Here is a 19,222-nt window from a genome sequence, read left to right on the forward strand (position 1 = left end):
TCAGACGTGGAGGTCCAGCTGCCCAGAGGGTCAGACGTGGAGGTGCAGCTGCCCAGGGGGTCAGACGTGGAGGTGCAGCTGCCCAGGGGGTCAGATGTGGAGGTGCAGCTGCCCAGGGGGTCAGATGTGGAGGTGCAGCTGCCCAGGGGGTCAGATGTCGGCATGCAGCTAACCAGGGGGTCAGACACGGGCATGCAGCTAACCAGGGGGTCAGACGTGGGCCTGCAGCAAACCAGAGGGTCAGACATGGGCTTGCAGCTAACAAGGGGGTCAGACGCGGGCCTGCAGCTGCCCAGAGGGTCAGACGTGGGCTTGCAGCTAACAAGGGGGTCAGACGTGGGCCTGCAGCTGCACAGAGGGTCAGACGTTGGCCTGCAGCTGCACAGAGGGTCAGACGTGGGCTTCCAGTTGCACAGAGGGTTAGACGTGGGCTTGCAGTGGTCCAGACGGTTGTGGCCAGAAGCTGCTGTGTTTCTAATCAGGCTGAATGGCAGGAGCAGGTAGTAACATACTTCTGGCACCACATACAAGCAGAGTGATTAGTTTGCATTCTGGCAGCAAGTAGAGAGTAAGGCAGGTATATAAAGGGACTGCAACAGGTTGACAGACTTGGGGATAATTAGTGGCAGCAGCTGGAGCGAGTTATAATGCTAACTGGTGGTTTTGAAGAGTCTAGAGAAAATGTACCTTGGAGTGGGAGTAATTAGTCCAAAACTGAAACAGAATAAAAACCAAAGCATGGCACTGAGATGGCTTCAAAAATAAGGATTGGATGCTAAAGTGATAATTTTGATATAGATATATAAAGTAGACCGGTTAAAGAATGTTTGTCCAAATGTTGCTTTTAAAGTTAAACTACAACAACTTGTTTTTGCAACCAGCAGTGGTATAAACTGCATAAACTGGTTCAGTGAAAGGTGTTCAATGAATATGTTCATATTTTCAGTGAACGGTGAACTGAACTGAGCAGTTTCGAAGTAATGAACATGAAGGAGGATGTTCGCTCTCTGAATAATGAGCGACACACAGCTTGCGTTCCCGTTCAACTGATAACAATACTTTTCATTGGAAAATGTCTGGTTTTACAGCACTTAGCATGACAGACCAGCATGTCTACTGCTAGTACTAGTCTCCACACTCATCTTCTGGTATTTTTTTGTTGACAGTTTTGCAGAGCAGTTGGCAGAGTTTTGTGAAATGACAAGTGAAGACTAAGACAGAAAAAAAAACAAACGTATTTGTGCAAACTGTGCCCACTGGGACTTAACAAACAAGCCATACTTTAGCCACGTCCACTTCAAATTTAAAGCAACACGTTGAGTTAAAGCATCCAAGCTATCTTGGAAAATATCTCCTACTGAATGAGGAATGTAAGAAATCATTTAAAGCAAAACCTGAATGTTCCTGCATGTTTCTGAAGTTCTGTGTAATTTGGCTAAACAAAGGCTTCACTACTCATCCAGTATAACTTTACTGCATCTAGTATTTTCCTTTTCTCTATATATATTATGATCACACATTTAAAGGGTGAAATATGAGGTTCGATTGTGTAGGATTGTAGCTTAATTTACCAAATTAACTTAAACTAGTTCCTTTATAGGTTTTTGAACTTAGATAATTTTTTGAAAAAGTGAACTATGAACATGAAATAGTTCATTTTCTTCTCTGTGAACTGAACCTTGTAGCTCGTTCTTTTTAATTATGAACTGGCACAGAAATGGGAACCACCAATCATTTTCTGGATTATTACAGGAAACTTTTTTTTCACTCATCCTTTTAGAAAAAGTAGAGACCATTATGTTGGTTGTTTCGTTTGCAGTTACCACTATCAAACAGAGTCCATACATGTTTAGATGAGCTCAAGTCTGGGCTTTTCTAGAAGTTTAATCCAGCTTCCATTTTTCCTTCCAAACACAAATTTTATGCTTTTTGGCATCTTTTTTTTTTTTTTTCCAAAGATTAGTTTCTGTGTTTGTATATCATTTAGACAGAATGTATAATCCTTCAACTAGAACTAACTAAAAGTTCTGTACCCAACTCTTCTTTTTAAAAAACTCGTTTAGATTTTTTTTTAGCTTTTTTCCCACAAAGAATGACTTATTCAAATCTTCTTTAATAGCCAAGAATGATGCACATGATGGCTGTGTGTAAACTATGAACAGTTTTCACAGCTTAAGATCCTTAATCCGAAATTAAAGTGCACACTTTTGATAGAGACTTAAGTCTGATACAAAATCAAACAGACAGAAATTAACTGTTGCAAAAGTAGAGTTCATAGACATCCAGAGACTTTCTGCAGCCCTGTCTGCAACCTGTGAGTCATAAATATCATGGCAGCACATAAAAAGCAGCTGTTCTTTTCCACAGCTTAAGTTTCTCTTTGCAAATTCACCAATGAGTCTTTTGGCCCGTATAAATGAAACTTAGCAAGACAAAGAGATCTAACAGGCCAGATGCAGAGCAGACGTGTTTCTAGCTGCTCGCAGGTCAAAAACACCCACACACTTCCTACCCTTTATCATCCATCTGTGTTTCCAGCCAGGTGGACAACAAAGAAGCCATGAAAAGAATAATCCTGTCCTAAAGCTTCAGAAGTGGTGGACTGAAAGTTATCAGTCCCATTTAATTGCAAACACAATTTGGAGTAAAACACAATTCTATTGTCTGTTCCTGCTTCTCTCCCTGTAATCCCCTAATCCTCACATATTCTGTCAATGAAATTAAATAAAAGCAATTCCTGCTGGGATTGCATTGTAAGTCATAGAGTAGGGATTTTCTTTGTTGAATGAATGAAGGAGCATTGGAAGGTCAGAGAATGATGACTCGGCATGGCAGTGTCAAAGACAGTCACTGTAGGCACATGCTAGAAGCTAAAAGCTTTGGGCCTGTTTACAGGAACAAGTGCAAAGTCTTTGAAATTATGAGTATGCTCCATTTCAGGTTTTTAAGATAAAAATATTTCTTTTTCTAAATTTTAAACCTTATCTCTATGTATGAATGCAGTCCTTCCTAGCTTGAGCACTTTCTCACTTTCATTCATTGTCTTTGCTACCTCTCTTTTTTCTTTGGGTTTTCCATCTTTTGCTCCTTCCTGTGCTTACTGGTCTCCTTCTTTTCCTCCATCTTCCAATGAGTCCTTCCTTCATTCATTTTCTTCCATTCCTCAATTTGTTCCATTGATCTTTATCATGTTGGTATCCCTTTTATGCGTCCTTCATTCCTTATTCCTTGTGTCCTCCACAGGTTGTATTTAGCTAATTTATAGTTTGTGTCCACCCTCCAGTATTTCTCTATCTTTCTTACTCGATGCGTTATCCTTCATTTCATCCCATTTGTCTCCTTTCCTTATTTTTTGACTTTTATCTGCCTTGAAATCATTGTGTTCTTCCTACCTTGTATCTTTGCTAAATGTATTCCTTATTTGTTTCCCTCCTTCCATCTTTACCCATCTCATTCCTTCCTCACTCTCTGCTTTGTTTTTCTCTCTTTATTCTTTAATTCTCTTTGTATTATTTGCTCTCTTCTATTCTCCCATGTAGCCCCTTTGCGTCCTGTTCTTGTTTCCTTCCTTCTCCATTTTTCTCCACCTACGTGTGCTTCCGTCTTTCTCCCTTTGGTTCCTCTTTCTTTTATTCAACTTTTTTCATTTCTCCCATCATCCCGTCAACCCAAACTTTCTTACTTGTATCCTTCCTTCTTCTCTTCTGCCAGACCCTTGTTTTTTTTTTTTTTTTTACATGTCCCCTATTTAAACTCTGCGTGCTGTTGAAATATCTGCCATAAATTCATAGTTCACTGGTATCCTTACACTTGACATTTTTTCTGCTTGGAACACATGAATTTTGAGGACAACATTTTCAATTCCTGCCTATTAGGTGTCACTCACTAACATGCTGCCCCATATCGTCAACCCAAGCTGTTTCTATGCACCTTTGGTAGTTATGCACTGCAATCTACTGTATATGAGGGCTTATGCAGTGGCTAAAAGCTAGTTTCACCGCTGAGCTGAGTGAATTCTTTGCTTGCTCGACCTGCAATTGGAACCTAGTTTCACTGGATAGGAGCCTCCATAGGTTACGAAGGAATCAGAACTGAGTTCTTTATATCCAAGGTTCATATTTTAGTGCTGCATATAGATTATATACTTTGGCTTTATAATTTTATTTGTGCTTTAACAGTGTAAACGTATTTTAACAAATTAAATTAAACTATTTCCTAGAAAATATGTCAAATTAGTTTTTATAATAGGTGTAATTAATTATAATAAATATAATTACAATGATGCAAAGATGTTTAGTTTTAATTAAAACAACATATCTACTATTGTTGTTTCTGAATAGATGAAAAAACAATCAAACACTTGTTGTTGCTCAGGTTTTCCAATTGTTGTAGTTATCAGTTTGTGCTCAACTCTGGATCCCAAACTGTTTTCTTTTCCAAGCAGAAATTTGACTGAGAGAGAAAATAGAGAAATGCACACCAGATTAATAGAAACGCTCAAACATTTAATAGATTGTTAAAGAAGCCTTTTATTAACTGGAGCCGATTGGCTGTTTTCCCATCACTTTGCTTGTTTTCTTGTCTCTTTTCTCTTAAACAAGCATTGCAAACCAAGCAGATCTGTAAAGGCTTGTCTCTATGTATTAACCCTTTCCATGTGGCTGCAGATTCAAGATGACAGGTTTTACTTACTCTGTAGGTCAGCGGTGAAATGAAAAGTCCACATGATGACAGCTTTGTTTTCCAGATGCCTGCTCCTTATGGCATAGCTGTCATTTGAAAGCATAGTTTGTTTATTTTATTGCTTATAATATGAGACAAGCAGAGAATGGTGAAAACAGCGTTAAACAAAATAAAAAAAATAAATTGATAGCATTTGGTATTATATTTAGATCCCCCAATCATCCACGCTCATCTTAAAAAATTTGGCAACAGCTTTTCTTGAGTTTGATTATGCATCTAATTGGAATGAAAAGTCAATATCCTCTGCTGCTCTCAGTAAAGACTTGACTGCTCACAAGTGACACATCAAATATAAAAGGAGAAGAATTTGCAAAAAGATTCCTGTAAGATTCATCTGGATTTTCCTCGCTGTACTCAGACTCACTGACAGACTAACAGATGCATGTTGGAGTGCCCACACACTAACAAAATGCAGAAGGGACTACGCTGAGGAGTGAGGACAGAATGTGCACGGCAGATGATGAAGGTTGTGATCGTGCAGCTTTAGAAAAAGTAAAGCAACATGACTTTCCTCATCTTCCATAATAATATGAGTCCCCAGGCATAAGAGTTAATCTTTCCTGCACAGGCCGCCTGTGAGAGAGGAGGAGGAGAGGTTTGAAGCAGTCAGCAGCAACCAATGACAGCGGTGAATATTATTATAACAGGAAGTTATTGGTTGGAGTGACTCAGGACCTTAGTATGCCACAGATGAGCAGTCCAGATGTTTACTCTCTCCCTTTTTACCTCCTCCCTCTACGGCTTTCATTAAGATTAACACTGAAAGACACGCAAAAACAACCAAATAAGCTTTTATCCCCTTTCCCTCTTCTCTATTCACTTTTTTATATTTTGTTGTCATGCTTTGGGAAATTATTAGTACCCAGAACCAGCTCTCACTGCAGTAACTGCTGCTGCAGATCCTTTGGTGTTTGCTTTCTTCACCAAAGCATTTCTTCTTGCCATTCTTCCATAAAGTCCAGATCTGTGGATTGCACAGCTAATATTTGTCCTGCCAGTTTAGATGAGTTTATCTTGGTTGGATTTCAGTTGTGTGTTTCTTTCTCCAGTTTCCCATATCTTTTTCCATTTTTGGATGATAGAATAAACTAGTCTGTGAAGGTGGGGGTAGAGCCTGATGTCTGGGACCTGGGCAGAACTAACAGAGTCAGTGAAAACAAGTTAAAACCAATCAGGTAGCAACAGATGTTTTCTCTGTTTTTAGACCATAGAGTCTGAGCCTTACCAGACTGACTTACGCCTCGTCAAAGTCAGTCTGTTTACTCTTAGTCTGGATGCCCAGGCTAAGAGTAAACGGTGAGATGCTGTAAGCTTTGCAAAGTATTTATTAACCCTACTTTGCTTTATTTAATTACAACAAATCAACTGCCACCGACTGCCAGAAGTTATCTTCAAGGAGGCTTTCCTGATGTGACTGGGCCTGAGCTTTTCTCCAAAGATTAATAGGCAACACTTTCAGTTTCTAGATGTGGAAAGTAGATAGATTGCACGCTCTCTAAATTGCAAAACATGCAATGTTTTCCCTCCCATGTAACAATTACCCATCTCTTTGTGTTGTTCTGTAACAATGAAAATCCCCATAGGTTTCTACATCGTATGTTTCTACCTTTGCAAGGCCCTCTTAATGCAGCATACTTCTTGTGGTCAGCCGATAGATTTCATAGCTGCCCTAATGATGTGAACGAATCAAAACAAATCAGCTTGAACCATTTCTGTACCTGTCCTATTCTACTCTCTCTGTAATGCTATATCTAAATTAATTCTTAGATCTCTGCTGTAGATCTATGTTAAGATCAGCCATCCTCCCATGTAAAAAAAAAAGATGTTGCAGAAATACACAACCTTAAGGTCATAACAGGTTGCGTACGACTTTAATCTCCAATCTGATTTTTTTCCATGTCACACTGACTGCTTATAGAGAGGCTCACACTGTGCAGGGTGAGCAGATCTGCGCAGATTCTTTATACTCCTGTCATTGTGGTATACACAAATTAAATCAATTTCCCACATGTTATTAAAAAAAAAAAACACTGGCGAAGCCAGTAAATGCAGTGGGATGGTTTATATGTTGACTGAGGCAGTGAAAGGTGATTCTCAGAGAGAGATCAGAGAGGTTTATCGAAGTTTTTCTTTCTTTTTTCATAAAGAGGTGAGAGAGATACGCTGCGCTTACTTGCTCTGTCTGCGCCTCGTTATTTTGTTTTTGTGAGGCTCAAAGAGGATCACTATTTTACTAGATCCGTTTTTTTCTCCTCCTGAAGTTATTTTCTTTTTGAGGAGATTGATAAACTGGGCTTTCTGTCCCTCGTTTTTGCGAGGCTCAAAGAGGATCACCTCTTTATCCGGTTTCTCTCCTCCTGAACTCCTATCATGGGTAAAAATTATTTTTAATATTTCATTCATTGTTTTTGCACGAGTCTGTCCTGTGTGCTATATAAGAACTCTCTGTGCGATTAACAGATTTTATTTTGTATTTTCCCCCCATCTGGGTAATGACCGAGTATGGTAATACAATCAGCCGAAATGGGTTTCCTTTGCAGAGTGGCTGGGCGCATCCTTCAAGCTCGGGTAAGGAGCTCAGTTACCTGGGAGGAGCTCAGATTGAGTCGTTGCACCTCCATGTTCAAAGCAGCCAGCTGGGGTGGCTCGGCCATCTGTTCCGGATGCCTCCTGGTTGCCTCCCTCGGGAGGTTTTTCAGGCATGTCCCATTGGGAGGAGGCCTCATGGAAGACCCAGGACACCCTCAAGGGACTATTTCTCTTAGATGGCCTGGTGTCGCCTCAGGGTCCCCCTAGAGCTGGAGGAGTTGTGTATATCGGGAAGTCTGGGCATCTCTGCTTAGACTGCTGCCTCCGTGACCCGGCCCCAGATAAAGCGGAATAAAATGGAATGGAATTTTCCCCCAATTGGATGTGTTTTACTTTGTAACCGCGTCTGTCTTCCTATCACCCATGAAAAGGCAGCTGAATCGCTTCGTAGTCTGCCTAAAGAAGACACGGGGCCTATCTCAGTCGGAGTTAGGCAAGCCCCCGTTCGTGAAATCGGGCCGGATGTGATCATCCCCATTGACTTTCAATGGGAGCTAAAGAGCACAACCTCATCAGACACGGTTTTCTGTCAGATCGGACACAAAATCAGATTCTGGCCTTTGGCTTTGCTCAATCCACATTACCTGAGGGCTGATCTCAGAGCGGCCCTCTCTTCTTGCTGGTGCTGTCACAGAGCTCCACTTCTGCCCTCACACACCGAGCTGGCTGCTTAGGACAGACATTGATCTCCTGTTAAGGTGGTGTGAACTTAAAAGCTAAGCCAGACAGAATATTTTCAAATCCTTTTTCCCCTCCAACACTGTGGTTAGCCTTAAGTCGGCTCTTCTTGCCTACTTTCCTTTTTGTAGATTTTTACTCTTCGGTTTGGTTTTTATACTCATATCCAGTTAACCTTCCCTCCCATTTGACTCTATACAGGTTTTTAGTTTGTGTTCAGTCAAGATTTTATTAAATAATCAGTCCTGATAGTTTAATAGTATCACAGAAACATTAACTTCAATCAAATGGATTGAAGTTTAGGATGTAAGACATCATTACACGCCTTCACATTTGTTTACTTCTATTTTTCCTTAGACTACAGTTGTGTGATAAGTAACCTGGATACGGATTTTTGTTTTTCTTCTATAAGACAGTACAGAGGGATGAGGCCAAAAAAAAATCTGTTCTGTATTTTGTTTAATTACGCAATGCCTTCTTTATAGGATAGTTTTAGACAGACAGAGCTGGGCCTAATGAATCCAGACTCTATCCCTTCCTCTAGGGAGCAGATGAAAGGGAAAGGATGATGCAGCAAGCAGGAGAGGAAAAAGAATGGGAGGTGATAGAGAAGATTCCTAATTTGCTCCGGACATTTTTGTTGTCAAACTCAGCAGAAGTGCAGGTTTGCGCCCAAGAAGGCAAATAATCTAAACAGACCGAGCACACTCCCTTTTTCTCCTCCTCAGCTTTGTTTTTTTGTCACTTAATCGGCCAGTGTGTGTTGTTGAACACCTGGAATCGTTTAAGCTGAAAAATGTGAGTTAAAAACTCAGAACAGCTTTGCAATCAGTTCCCAGATTCCCATAAACCTCAGAAATGTTATTGCACAATGGCCAAGTTTCCAAGTTCAGATACAAATGTTTCCCTCCCCGCTTTTCTCACCTTTTCACCTGTTTTTCTTCCTTTATACTTTAAGGGTAACTTTACTTGAACCCAAAATACCCAAATTGAGTTTTTTCTCAGATACAGAGAGCTCCACTGGATATACTCTCAGTTTTATTGGTCTATAATGTCCACTTTTATTCAAACTCTTGCACTTAGAAATGTGCTCCATCATTTCCTGCCATAATGTGTTTCTTCTCTGGTCGGAGAAATGGATTCTCTGGTCTCCACTAAAACACCACAGGGACAGGATCAGCCTGGAAAAGAAACCGCCGTGTTGGACCACCATCCTCAGCACTGAGCTCTGCACAAACACAAAGGCCTGAGGAGTATGACTGCAACCTCAAGTGTTTGTGTGTCAGGATCGCTCTGTGGAGAGTGGAGCTGGCAGCAGCTGTGAAAATATGAGTCCTTGTGGCTTGTTAAACCCTCCTTCCAACATTTTTCTTGCACTCCCAAATTCTTTTCTGTTCCAAAAGTATAGTTTTCACCCACTTATTTTTTTCTTGTATGGGTGGTTACCCAGGGGAGCCATTAGAAAGGAACAAACTAGTGCCAGAAAAAAGCCCAATATAAATGTATTACCAAAAAAAAAGTGCTGATGTATGTTAAGCTGATAAGGAGTACTGTATGAATCTACTGCTGAAAACAGAGACTGTCTTATATTCTTACTTTTGTGAAGGATCTCACCGGATTCTATCCTCTCACTTTATTTGAATGAACTGATCTATTATCAATACATAGCTGACTAATGTAGATTATACAGTCATTGATATTGTAAGGAATGGGTGACTGTGGGTAAGACATACCTCTCCAAACAAGTATAGACATTCCAGGTACAGTAGGCTGATAAATCCCAGTGTAATCACTGTGCCTGGATAACTGTGCCTGCTCTATTAACAAATCAGAGGTGTCTTTCTTCAAGCAGTGCTTCAACCAGGAATGATAAGGATATTTGTGATTTTCTACAATGTTGACAAATAAGCTTCAATGGCAGAAGAGACACAACTGTGTGAATGCTGCTGGTACTCTAGTGTTACCTCTTATCATACCTAATGTCTGTTGGGATATTTATTTGGTTAAAGACCCAACCGGTGGTTCTCCGTCCCTTCAGGCAGTACCCTATTTTCACAGGGTACTCTTGTCTATGAAATGTTGTGTTATGTTGAGGTCTCAGGATCTTTCCTCAATGGGGTACCAGTGAGATCAGCTCGAATTGGAACTCTGACCCAGTGCTGCTGTTGTGCTGGATCGCCACAGCTGACTTGTCGTAGAAGAGGAAACACAACGTTTATGAGTCATTTCCATGACCTTTTAATACAAACCGCAGTATTTCTTTTCCACCCTCAGCCCTGCAGGATTTTCTTATTTTTTTGACTCTGAGGGAAATTTTCTATTATGAATGAATACACAGTCATACATTTGGAAATGCGGAACAATGCAAACCAGGACTATCTGCCCCAGAAGCCATCACTGGGCTTTAGGTATGGCCATAGTTGTCCTAAACTCACAGTGAAAATGCCTTAAGTCTTTTTATAATCTTTTCTTTTGCTATTCTACTGTTTATATTCATTACAGTTTTTTAACAGCGTTTTGTTTAATTTAAAACTTGTTTTAGGAATACCATCAAGAGAGTGTTTAATATGTTCAGAGTGTGTATACTGAACTCCATCAAGCCTCTCATCAGTTAGTTTGGACAGTGTAAATATTCCACCTTTCAATAGGACTGTTAAACATCCAATATCCTGTTCTCTTCTTTTCTGACTTCCCTTTTCTCCCCTTGTTTTCTTTCTACTGCCTGTAATCTCTCCCTGACTCCCTCTTTTTCCCCTTTTCTTTTCCTTTCTGCTCCTCTCTACCCTCTTCTTACTCTCCTCTTTCTTATTTTTAACCCCTTTATCCCTCCTCTCTACTACTTACCTTCTCCGTTCTATCTCTCTATTTTCTTAGAAAATAGAGAGAAACTGCCAACAAGAGGAAAGAAAAAAGCATAGGAAAAAAGAAAAATCAACATATTGAAGCAATGTTTTAATACAATGAAAGAAAATGAAACAGAGTAGCGAGGGAGCTGTGGGAGTCACCTCGTTTTCATCAGTTTCATATATAGTGTTCATGAAGGTCAACCATGGCGACCAACATTTTTCAAATCTGTCTTGTTCCAGCTTTAGTACAAATGTCAGTTCTTTCATGTGGAAAATGTACTGAAGACCATGAATCCAGTATTCCAGCTTTCTTTTTGCTTTTTCACAGGCATTTAGCATTAAATAAAGCATATATGTCTAACACAACCTCATCACACAATATCCTGTTTGCCAAAGAACATATTCTCTGAGTTCAAAGCGAAATATTGAACCAGTCATCCATGTGGATCTTACGTTTGCCTTCCCATTTCTTCTTAATATATAATGTATCCCTACCTTCCAGTTTTTGAAACTCATACAGTTTGGATGTTAATATGTTAATGGAGGCTGATTCGTATAAATTTAGATAAATATTCAAATTATCAACAACTGTCTGGTCCCTCTTTGTTTTTTTCTAAATAGTGCTGAATTTCTAGAAAACGGAAGAAATCTTTTTTTTTCAAAGTCATATTTCAGTTTAAGACCCTGAAAGTTTCTTGGTAAGTTTCTTTGTTTGCCTTTTTTAAGAAAAATCTAAATATTTTACCAGGCCCCTTTCAATCCTTCTTTTAATGCTATTAGCTTTTTTAGTTGGAGTAAAATCTTGACCATAAACAGCATTTTAAATTGCATTGTACCTTGCAGTCATGACAATGACAACAAAGATTTATTTAATTTATATCAATAAACTTGCAGAAAAGAAGCGGTAAGGCTCGGATTTTACTCAAGGTACACTTGAGATTTTGTTTCTGTTCTTTGGTTGCTTTTTAAAAACAGTTCACAGTGAATCAAAGTCTTATTAATACAGTTTAATACCTGGTACAGTTAATACTGCTAGGCAAGTGTGGGATATTTAAGAGTAATTCCATGGAACATATGTGTTTTCTAGTTTATGGGGAGTGTTGGCCTAGTGGTTAGAGCAGTGCGCTTGTCTTCTGAGAAGGTTGCAAGTACCCGGTTTGATCCCCACAGCCTGCACTCTGGGTTCCTGGACAAAACCCTCATCCATATATGCTATCTTTGCCTAGTCTTTAAACTTACACAAACTTTATTGTCATTTTCTATGGACAGAGTGTATACAAAAACGCGATTGTGTTGCATACAGCTCATAGCAGTGTAATTATTGCAGCTAGAGTAAGATAAACATTACCAATATAAAGTGCAGCAATGATCAAAATGCAACAATATAGGAGAAAAAGAAATCAGTTTAAAATAGTGCATTAATATAAAAAAGTTCAGTGCAGTGTAAAATAAGTATTGTGCAAAATGCAGTAGAACATTGAGATGTGACTTATTTAAAAGGATTATAAAAGTTTGGCATTGGTATAATGTGGCAAGTGTGATGCTGAGTCCAGTTTAGAGTTCAAAAGTTCAACAGTCTGATGAAAAGCTGTTGCAGAACCTGCTGGACCTGCAGCGGATGCTCCTTAGTGATTCACCATGAACACTGAAATTAACAAGACAGCTTAAGCCTTTAGTGCTTTAGATGTGACATTCTAAATGAGTCTACGGTGTGCTTCTGGACTAATTTTGGCCAACTGATAACTCCTGTGAGGGTTAAACACTGATTGATGTTTTGTCCTTTAATGTCCCCTTTTTTTATTTCAGATGTTGAACAGATGGCCATTGACTGGCTCACCGGAAACTTCTACTTTGTGGACGATGTGGATGACAGAATCTTTGTATGTGACAAAGATGGGCAGACCTGCGTAACCCTCCTAGACCAGGAGCTGTACAATCCTAAAGGCATTGCTCTGGATCCAACCATGGGGTCAGTGCTGCTCTTCTTTTTATGCAAAAAAAGCTTTTAAAGAGATTTTATTCTATTCAAGGTTTGCCTGAGTTGCTGTTTGTCATGACTAGTTCTGAAACACCATATGAAGAATTGGCTAGGGGGAGGCGGTAGAGGCTGCTTTCAGATGATCTTCTGTCTAAGCAATGATTCTCAGACTGTAGGTTTTGAGCAGCGGTGTGAAAAAGTACTAGCATGATTTACTTAGAAATAAAGATACCCGTGTAAAATAAAACTTCCGGTAAAATTAAAAGTACTGATTAAACTATTTTACTTAAGTAAAAGTTAAAAAAGTAAAGGTTTATCATTGTGATTAAGTATAAAAGTAAAAAGAAATGTTTGCCTTTAACCATAAAAAATATCTTCAAAAAATTCTAAACAAAAAGAAAGTTCTATGCAAAGAAACTAGATTTTCCCAATTTTTCTGCACCTGTTACATCATTTCTTTAACAGTATGTATAGAAGTAGCGACCCAGTTTTGATAAAGAAAATAGTAAAGTATAGTAATAGTATATATTTTTGTATTTAAATTTAGTAAGTTAAACGAAAAAAGGAACAAAAGGCCCAATTACGGATGCCAAAAAAAAGCCAAAAAAGCTACTTAAGTACATTAACTAGTAACTTAGTTACTTGACATGTTTGGTTTTTTTGATTGTGAATGTGTGTATCTCCAACTCAGTTGTTTCTAACCCAGCACTCTATCATTCCTGTTAGTTAATCAGTCAGGCTAAACGAATAGGTGAATCTGAGTTTGTGGACGTGGAAAAAAGGATTTCACAGGCGGGCTTTGGTGGCGCGGGGGTTAGCACACACATCCCATAGTGCTGTAAAAACTCAAAAAAAAAAGGAAAAAAGGATTTCACAACAAATCAAAAAATCCCACCATAACCAAAAACATCTAGAAGAACACAAAATGGAAATGAAACCAATGAAAACTCAAAAAGAAAAAAGAAAAAACAGAACCAAAACCATGACATCTTTTTTTGTGGCTCAGTGACTGTCATGCTTCTTTTTGTTTTCTTTTTCTTTTGTTTTCTTTTGTTTTTACTATGGACCTCTTTTGTGTCTGAAATAAAGATTGATTGATTGATTGATTTTTGTTATTTTACTGAACTGATTCTGATTGTGGTTCTGTGCTAGGAGCTGAATAATAATGCAGTGCAACAGGTGTACTAAAGTATTTATCCCCACAGAATTTATAGCCTGCGTAACGTTCACTTTACCTCAGTTCCACTCAGTTGCACTCAACTGTACTACAGTAGGAAGTAATGATGTTTTAATTTTGTGGATAGAGGAGCAATGGGATTTTATACTCCGTCGCTCAGTCGGTGGATATCATCATATAAAACAGATCCCAAATGAAATAAAATAAGCAATGAATATAGTTGCCCTTTACATTATTACTGAGTCCAGTAGATCTATATTATAATGATTTTCATATTATCAAGAGCCCATAACAAACAAGGCAGATATCTGTTAAAAAATTCAAAAGGACGAAAGGATCAAAAAGGCTCTGCTCTGCTTAAGGAAGGGTCGCTACAGTTCGGGGGGGTTAGCACAACACTGGTGCAGTAGGTCAAATACGAGGCTGAGGCGGTTTGTTTGCTGTGCGTTTTTCCTTTACATAATACGACTCCATCACAATTGTTGCACTTAGCAGACTGATCAAGTGCTTAATAAATATTGAGCTACATTTTTAAACGATGCAGCGCAACAGATGGTTGCCTGAGTAAATTGTCAGTCATCTGGGTAATGGTAACAACCAAACAGGCTTGAATTGGGAGGCAACTGGACTTTTGCTCAGTTTTTTAAGCGCTTTCTACACATGTGCAGAATGTCTAAGAATGTAGTGTATTGGCTATGCGTTTTGCCTTATGAATCATGATGGTAGTGCTTATGTGATTTCTTTGGAGTGACTTCCATACAGATGGTTCCAAACAGACGTTTGCGCGCACAGTCCTGCAGATTTCATCTTTACTGGTATTTGTTAGTTTTTGTCCTGTTGGCAGAGTGGCGATCAGAATTACGAATTAGAAATTGTATTGATTCCAATCGAATTCTAGGTTCTTGGTGAACAAACCTAAGTCAAAGAAGCAGGCTGTGGTGCTGTTCTGTAGAATTTGTTTTATCAAGATCTGCATGCACAGCACAGGTGTCATTTCAACTTGTTGCTAGAGATGAAACATGTTTGCAAAAAACCTTCAACTCATCACAAACAGCCAAATGAGTCAAACTTCAATATGTTTAATTTTCTACAGGACAATGGTTACAAAAAATACATTAAAAATGTTGGATTGGGAGAAACGGGTTCATCTTAAGCTTTTGGAGGGAAAAAAAGTCGAACCTTATTGATGTCTACCAAGCAGTGAGAGAGGTGCATTAAACATAATAAACAAATAATATTAGCCTGGCTGTATGGTTATATTGGAGCCTGTGTGTGTTAATCTTACCCTGATTAAATTTGAGGAATGCACAATAAATTAAGATAAGATAAAATTAACTTTATTGTCCCAAAGGAAAATTGATTTGGGTACAGATTCTGGCTGCTACGTATTCCAACTACTGTATGTGTCTCACTACATTCACACATAAAAACACTGCTATAAAAATTCCATTAGAAGACAATAAATAAATAAATAAAAAAGGAAGCATGTTACATTACATTCACAACAAAAAATTTCAAAGAAAAAAAAATTCTAACTTGTTTAATGAATTGAATTGAAGTTGTAGCAGCATTTTTCTACATTGAAAAGAAAATGGAGGAAATGAATTACTTAAAGTCCCACATATCATATAAATGCTTGTGAAGAAGATATAAAGAAACTTATAGTCAGTTCTTTATGTTACTATGCCTCAGCCTTGGTTATTTAAGTGACATTTATAGTTAGAGGAGTCCGTGTATCATTTGTTCTTTTGTTTTTCAAATTAAAACCAAAAATAAAAAATGCAGAAATTCACTTGTTTTCTCAATATTTGTTTTCAAAACAAAAAGGAAAAAAACAAATCATGATCCTGTTTCGAAAACAAATATTTAAACAACAAGTGCATTTTCCCATTTTTAATTTTTGGTTTTAATTTGAAAAACGAAAGAACGAATGATACACGGATTTAGACATGATCTGCTTTTTATGAAGGCAGTGATAGTGTCCAGAATATTGCTTCCATTAAGATCAGTAGGGAAATAAAATTGGAAATACAGATTGTTTTTTTGGAGTAAGTACCAAAATAGGTACTTATATTCTCTCTAAACCATTCTTTTAATGCAGTCTACCCTATTATATCCTCTCAGTGTCCATCTCTCTGCCAGTCTGCTTTCTCTCACTCAGCTCTCTTTGTTTCTACAGGAAGGTCTTCTTCACAGATTATGGTCAGATCCCTAAGGTGGAGCGTTGTGACATGGATGGCCAGAACCGTACCAAACTAGTCGACACTAAGATCGTGTTCCCCCATGGCATCACCCTGGACCTCGTCAGCAGGCTGGTGTACTGGGCTGATGCTTACCTGGACTACATCGAAGTGGTGGACTATGAGGGCAAGAACCGTCACACCATCATCCAGGGGCTACTGGTGAGAGGAGATTATCCCTCTTTAGTCGTTGGCTATTCATTACGAGCTGAAAAGCTTTGTAATATCCTTTAGAGTTCCCCGTATGCCTTAAATACATTCAATGTTACCCCTGAGAACTCCTGTAATGTGTTCTTGGCAAGTAAACTGCAAGCTGAGAGTAGCTGTTGGACATTTGCTTTTTCATTAAGTAAGCTGGATAAATGTGTCCAGTGCTGTTTAATGTAGCAGCGCTGCTGATGCACAGTGATTCTCAAAGCTTTTGCTCTCATGTTTTACGCTTTTTTCATTCCTTCCGTTTAGGAAAGGAACATATAGTAGCTTAGAAAACAATACTAACTAAAGCTCGTTTGATTTTTTCACTTTACAAACACAAACTTGAAAGTATTTTATTTGGATTTTACTGTACAGAACAACAGAAAACCAAAATTTCTTCAAATGAAAATCTGAAAAGCATGCGACCAGTCCCCCCTCTACCCCTAAATCGTATCACACACACAACCAGTTACCTTCAGAGGTTCCTAAAATTATAACTAGTCTCTACTAGGGTGTTAATTTGATCCCAAATTGATAACTGTGTAAACAGGGAGGTTATTGAACACCCTGAGAGCTCAAACAGAATATTAGCCAACCTTTAAAATAGTTGATATTTTAAATAAATAATCAAAGTATTTACATTTCAAGCTCAGTACAAGAGAAAAACATGTATTTGAATGTACATTATTCTACAAACCAGTCTAGAAGACTATGTGAATCTGTCTTTTAACCCTAATCAGCCTTTTACACTGATGTGATTTAACTGCTGATTTAAAATGATTAGTTTAGATTTAGTTTTAAATAGAATTAATGGCAGCTTTCATCAAATTCTAATTTTAGTACTTTAATAAAGCTCTTTTTTTTCACTAAGTGCCATCACATCCCACTCTGTGTTTTTCTTTCCTTTTAGATTGAGCATCTGTACGGGTTGACTGTGTTTGAGAACTACCTGTATGCCACCAACTCAGACAATGCTAACATGCAGCCTAAAACCAGCGTGATCCGGATCAACCGCTTTAACAGCACCGACTACCAAGTAGTGACCAGAGTGGACAAAGGAGGAGCTCTGCATGTTTACCACCAGAGACGTCAGCCTCCAGGTGTTCACTCACACGCCACACTCTCATATGCTGTCATTTATCATCCATTGTAGCAGTCCGTCTTTATTTCTGCCCTCTCCTGGTTTCCAGTACGCAGTCATGCCTGCGAGATGGATCAGTTTGGAAAGGCTGGAGGCTGCTCAGACCTCTGTCTCCTCGGGAACGGACATAAGACAAGAACGTGCCGCTGTCGCTCTGGATTTAGTCTGGGCAGTGATGGGAAGTCCTGCAAAAGTAAGATCAAGAAATTGTTGCCGTAGGGCTGGATGAGAAGCAGTCGAGTCATTTTCTACAGCTGCTGTGATCAGAAGTTATAAGCCATACATTTGCTTCAGCATTTGAATGACGTTCAACTATTTTCAACTCAGCATTGTTGCAGAATTGATAGAAGGATAAATGAGATCCAGTTGATCTGTTTGTTATTAATTTACAATCATTATTAACCTACTTACTTCTAAAACTGAAGAATTGATTTTACCAAGGGAAACTTACTATCTTTCCAATTTGGCACAACTTGCATATCTGAACTCTCTTAGTCAATAGATGTTTTTTAATGACTGGTTCAGGAACTTCAGCTTAACAAGACTTAGTCTGAGCCCTGCTGGTCTTGTTTTGCTGCAGAGCCTGAGCATGAGCTCTTCCTGGTCTATGGCAAGGGCCGCCCAGGTGTCATCAGGGGCATGGACATGAACGCCAAGGTACCAGACGAATACATGATCCCCATCGAGAACCTGATGAACCCCAGAGCTCTCGACTTCCACGCAGGGAGTGAGTTCATATACTTTGCCGACGCCACAAACTACATCATTGGGCGACAGAAAATCGACGGAACAGAGAGGGATACAATCCTGAAAGAAGGTAAAGTCACAGCAGATTAATTTGCTAGGCATGCTTATAGAGGAAATGTCTTTACATTAAAATACCTTTATTCTTGTGAAGTAAAATTTTCCTCAGTTTTAGGTAAACAGGATCTTTTAAATGTTATTGCTTTTTAAGAATAGCATACTTCTTGTTTGGGCAGTGGTTAAGAAAAACATTAAAATAGATATTCTTTCAAAAAACCCATCATTTAAATTTAGGCATTTTGCATCAGCACAGTGAGATCAATTTACATCACAGAAAAATTTGAGATGCAACTTTTTCTGCAGCCATTTTTGCAAAGTAGAACCCACGTTTGTAACAAATCAGTGATTTGTTAAAAAAAAAAGAACAAAAATGCACCAGCAGAAAAAGAAAAGATTGTTTAAACTAGATTGTAAATAGCATGTCATATAACAATCAACCTTCCTGTCTGGTTCAGGGATCCACACAGTGGAAGGTATAGCTGTGGACTGGATGGGAAACAACTTGTACTGGACGGATGACGGACCCAAGAAGACCATCAGCGTAGCTCGGCTGGAAAAGGCCTCCCAGACCCGCAAAACACTCATTGAGGGGAAAATGACTCATCCTCGTGCCATTGTGGTGGATCCTCTGCACGGGTGAGGGTGGGCAGAGAGAGAAACAGGGGAGGTGGGCGGGAGGGAGGGTGTTTGATGTTTTTTGTTCCACTGAAAGAGCTTCAATCCAGAGCTGCAGTTGTTTCATCATTTTGGATCAGCTTCATCGACACAAAAAGATTTATTTTATTCATCTTGTTGCTTATCTCTTCATCATATCTCACAGAGCATTTATCA

The 19,222-nt window shown here is 38.9% G+C and overlaps 1 protein-coding gene across 4 annotated transcripts in view; it reads left to right on the forward strand.

Moving 5' to 3' along the window:
* LOC107082107 (low-density lipoprotein receptor-related protein 1-like) overlaps positions 1-19,222 on the forward strand; it is a 128,147-nt gene that overhangs the window by 49,880 nt on the left and 59,045 nt on the right. For all 4 annotated transcript variants that reach the window (XM_015370599.1, XM_015370600.1, XM_015370602.1 and 1 more), the window contains exons 7-12: positions 12,663-12,825; positions 16,191-16,413; positions 17,357-17,546; positions 17,637-17,780; positions 18,168-18,404; positions 18,847-19,027. In XM_015370599.1, coding sequence (XP_015226085.1) covers positions 12,663-12,825; positions 16,191-16,413; positions 17,357-17,546; positions 17,637-17,780; positions 18,168-18,404; positions 18,847-19,027 — 1,138 coding nt within the window. The remainder of the gene's footprint in view (positions 1-12,662; positions 12,826-16,190; positions 16,414-17,356; positions 17,547-17,636; positions 17,781-18,167; positions 18,405-18,846; positions 19,028-19,222) is intronic.

This window comes from Cyprinodon variegatus, unplaced genomic scaffold, assembly GCF_000732505.1.
Source record: "Cyprinodon variegatus isolate N-32 unplaced genomic scaffold, C_variegatus-1.0 Scaffold47, whole genome shotgun sequence".
Lineage (NCBI taxonomy): Eukaryota > Metazoa > Chordata > Actinopteri > Cyprinodontiformes > Cyprinodontidae > Cyprinodon > Cyprinodon variegatus.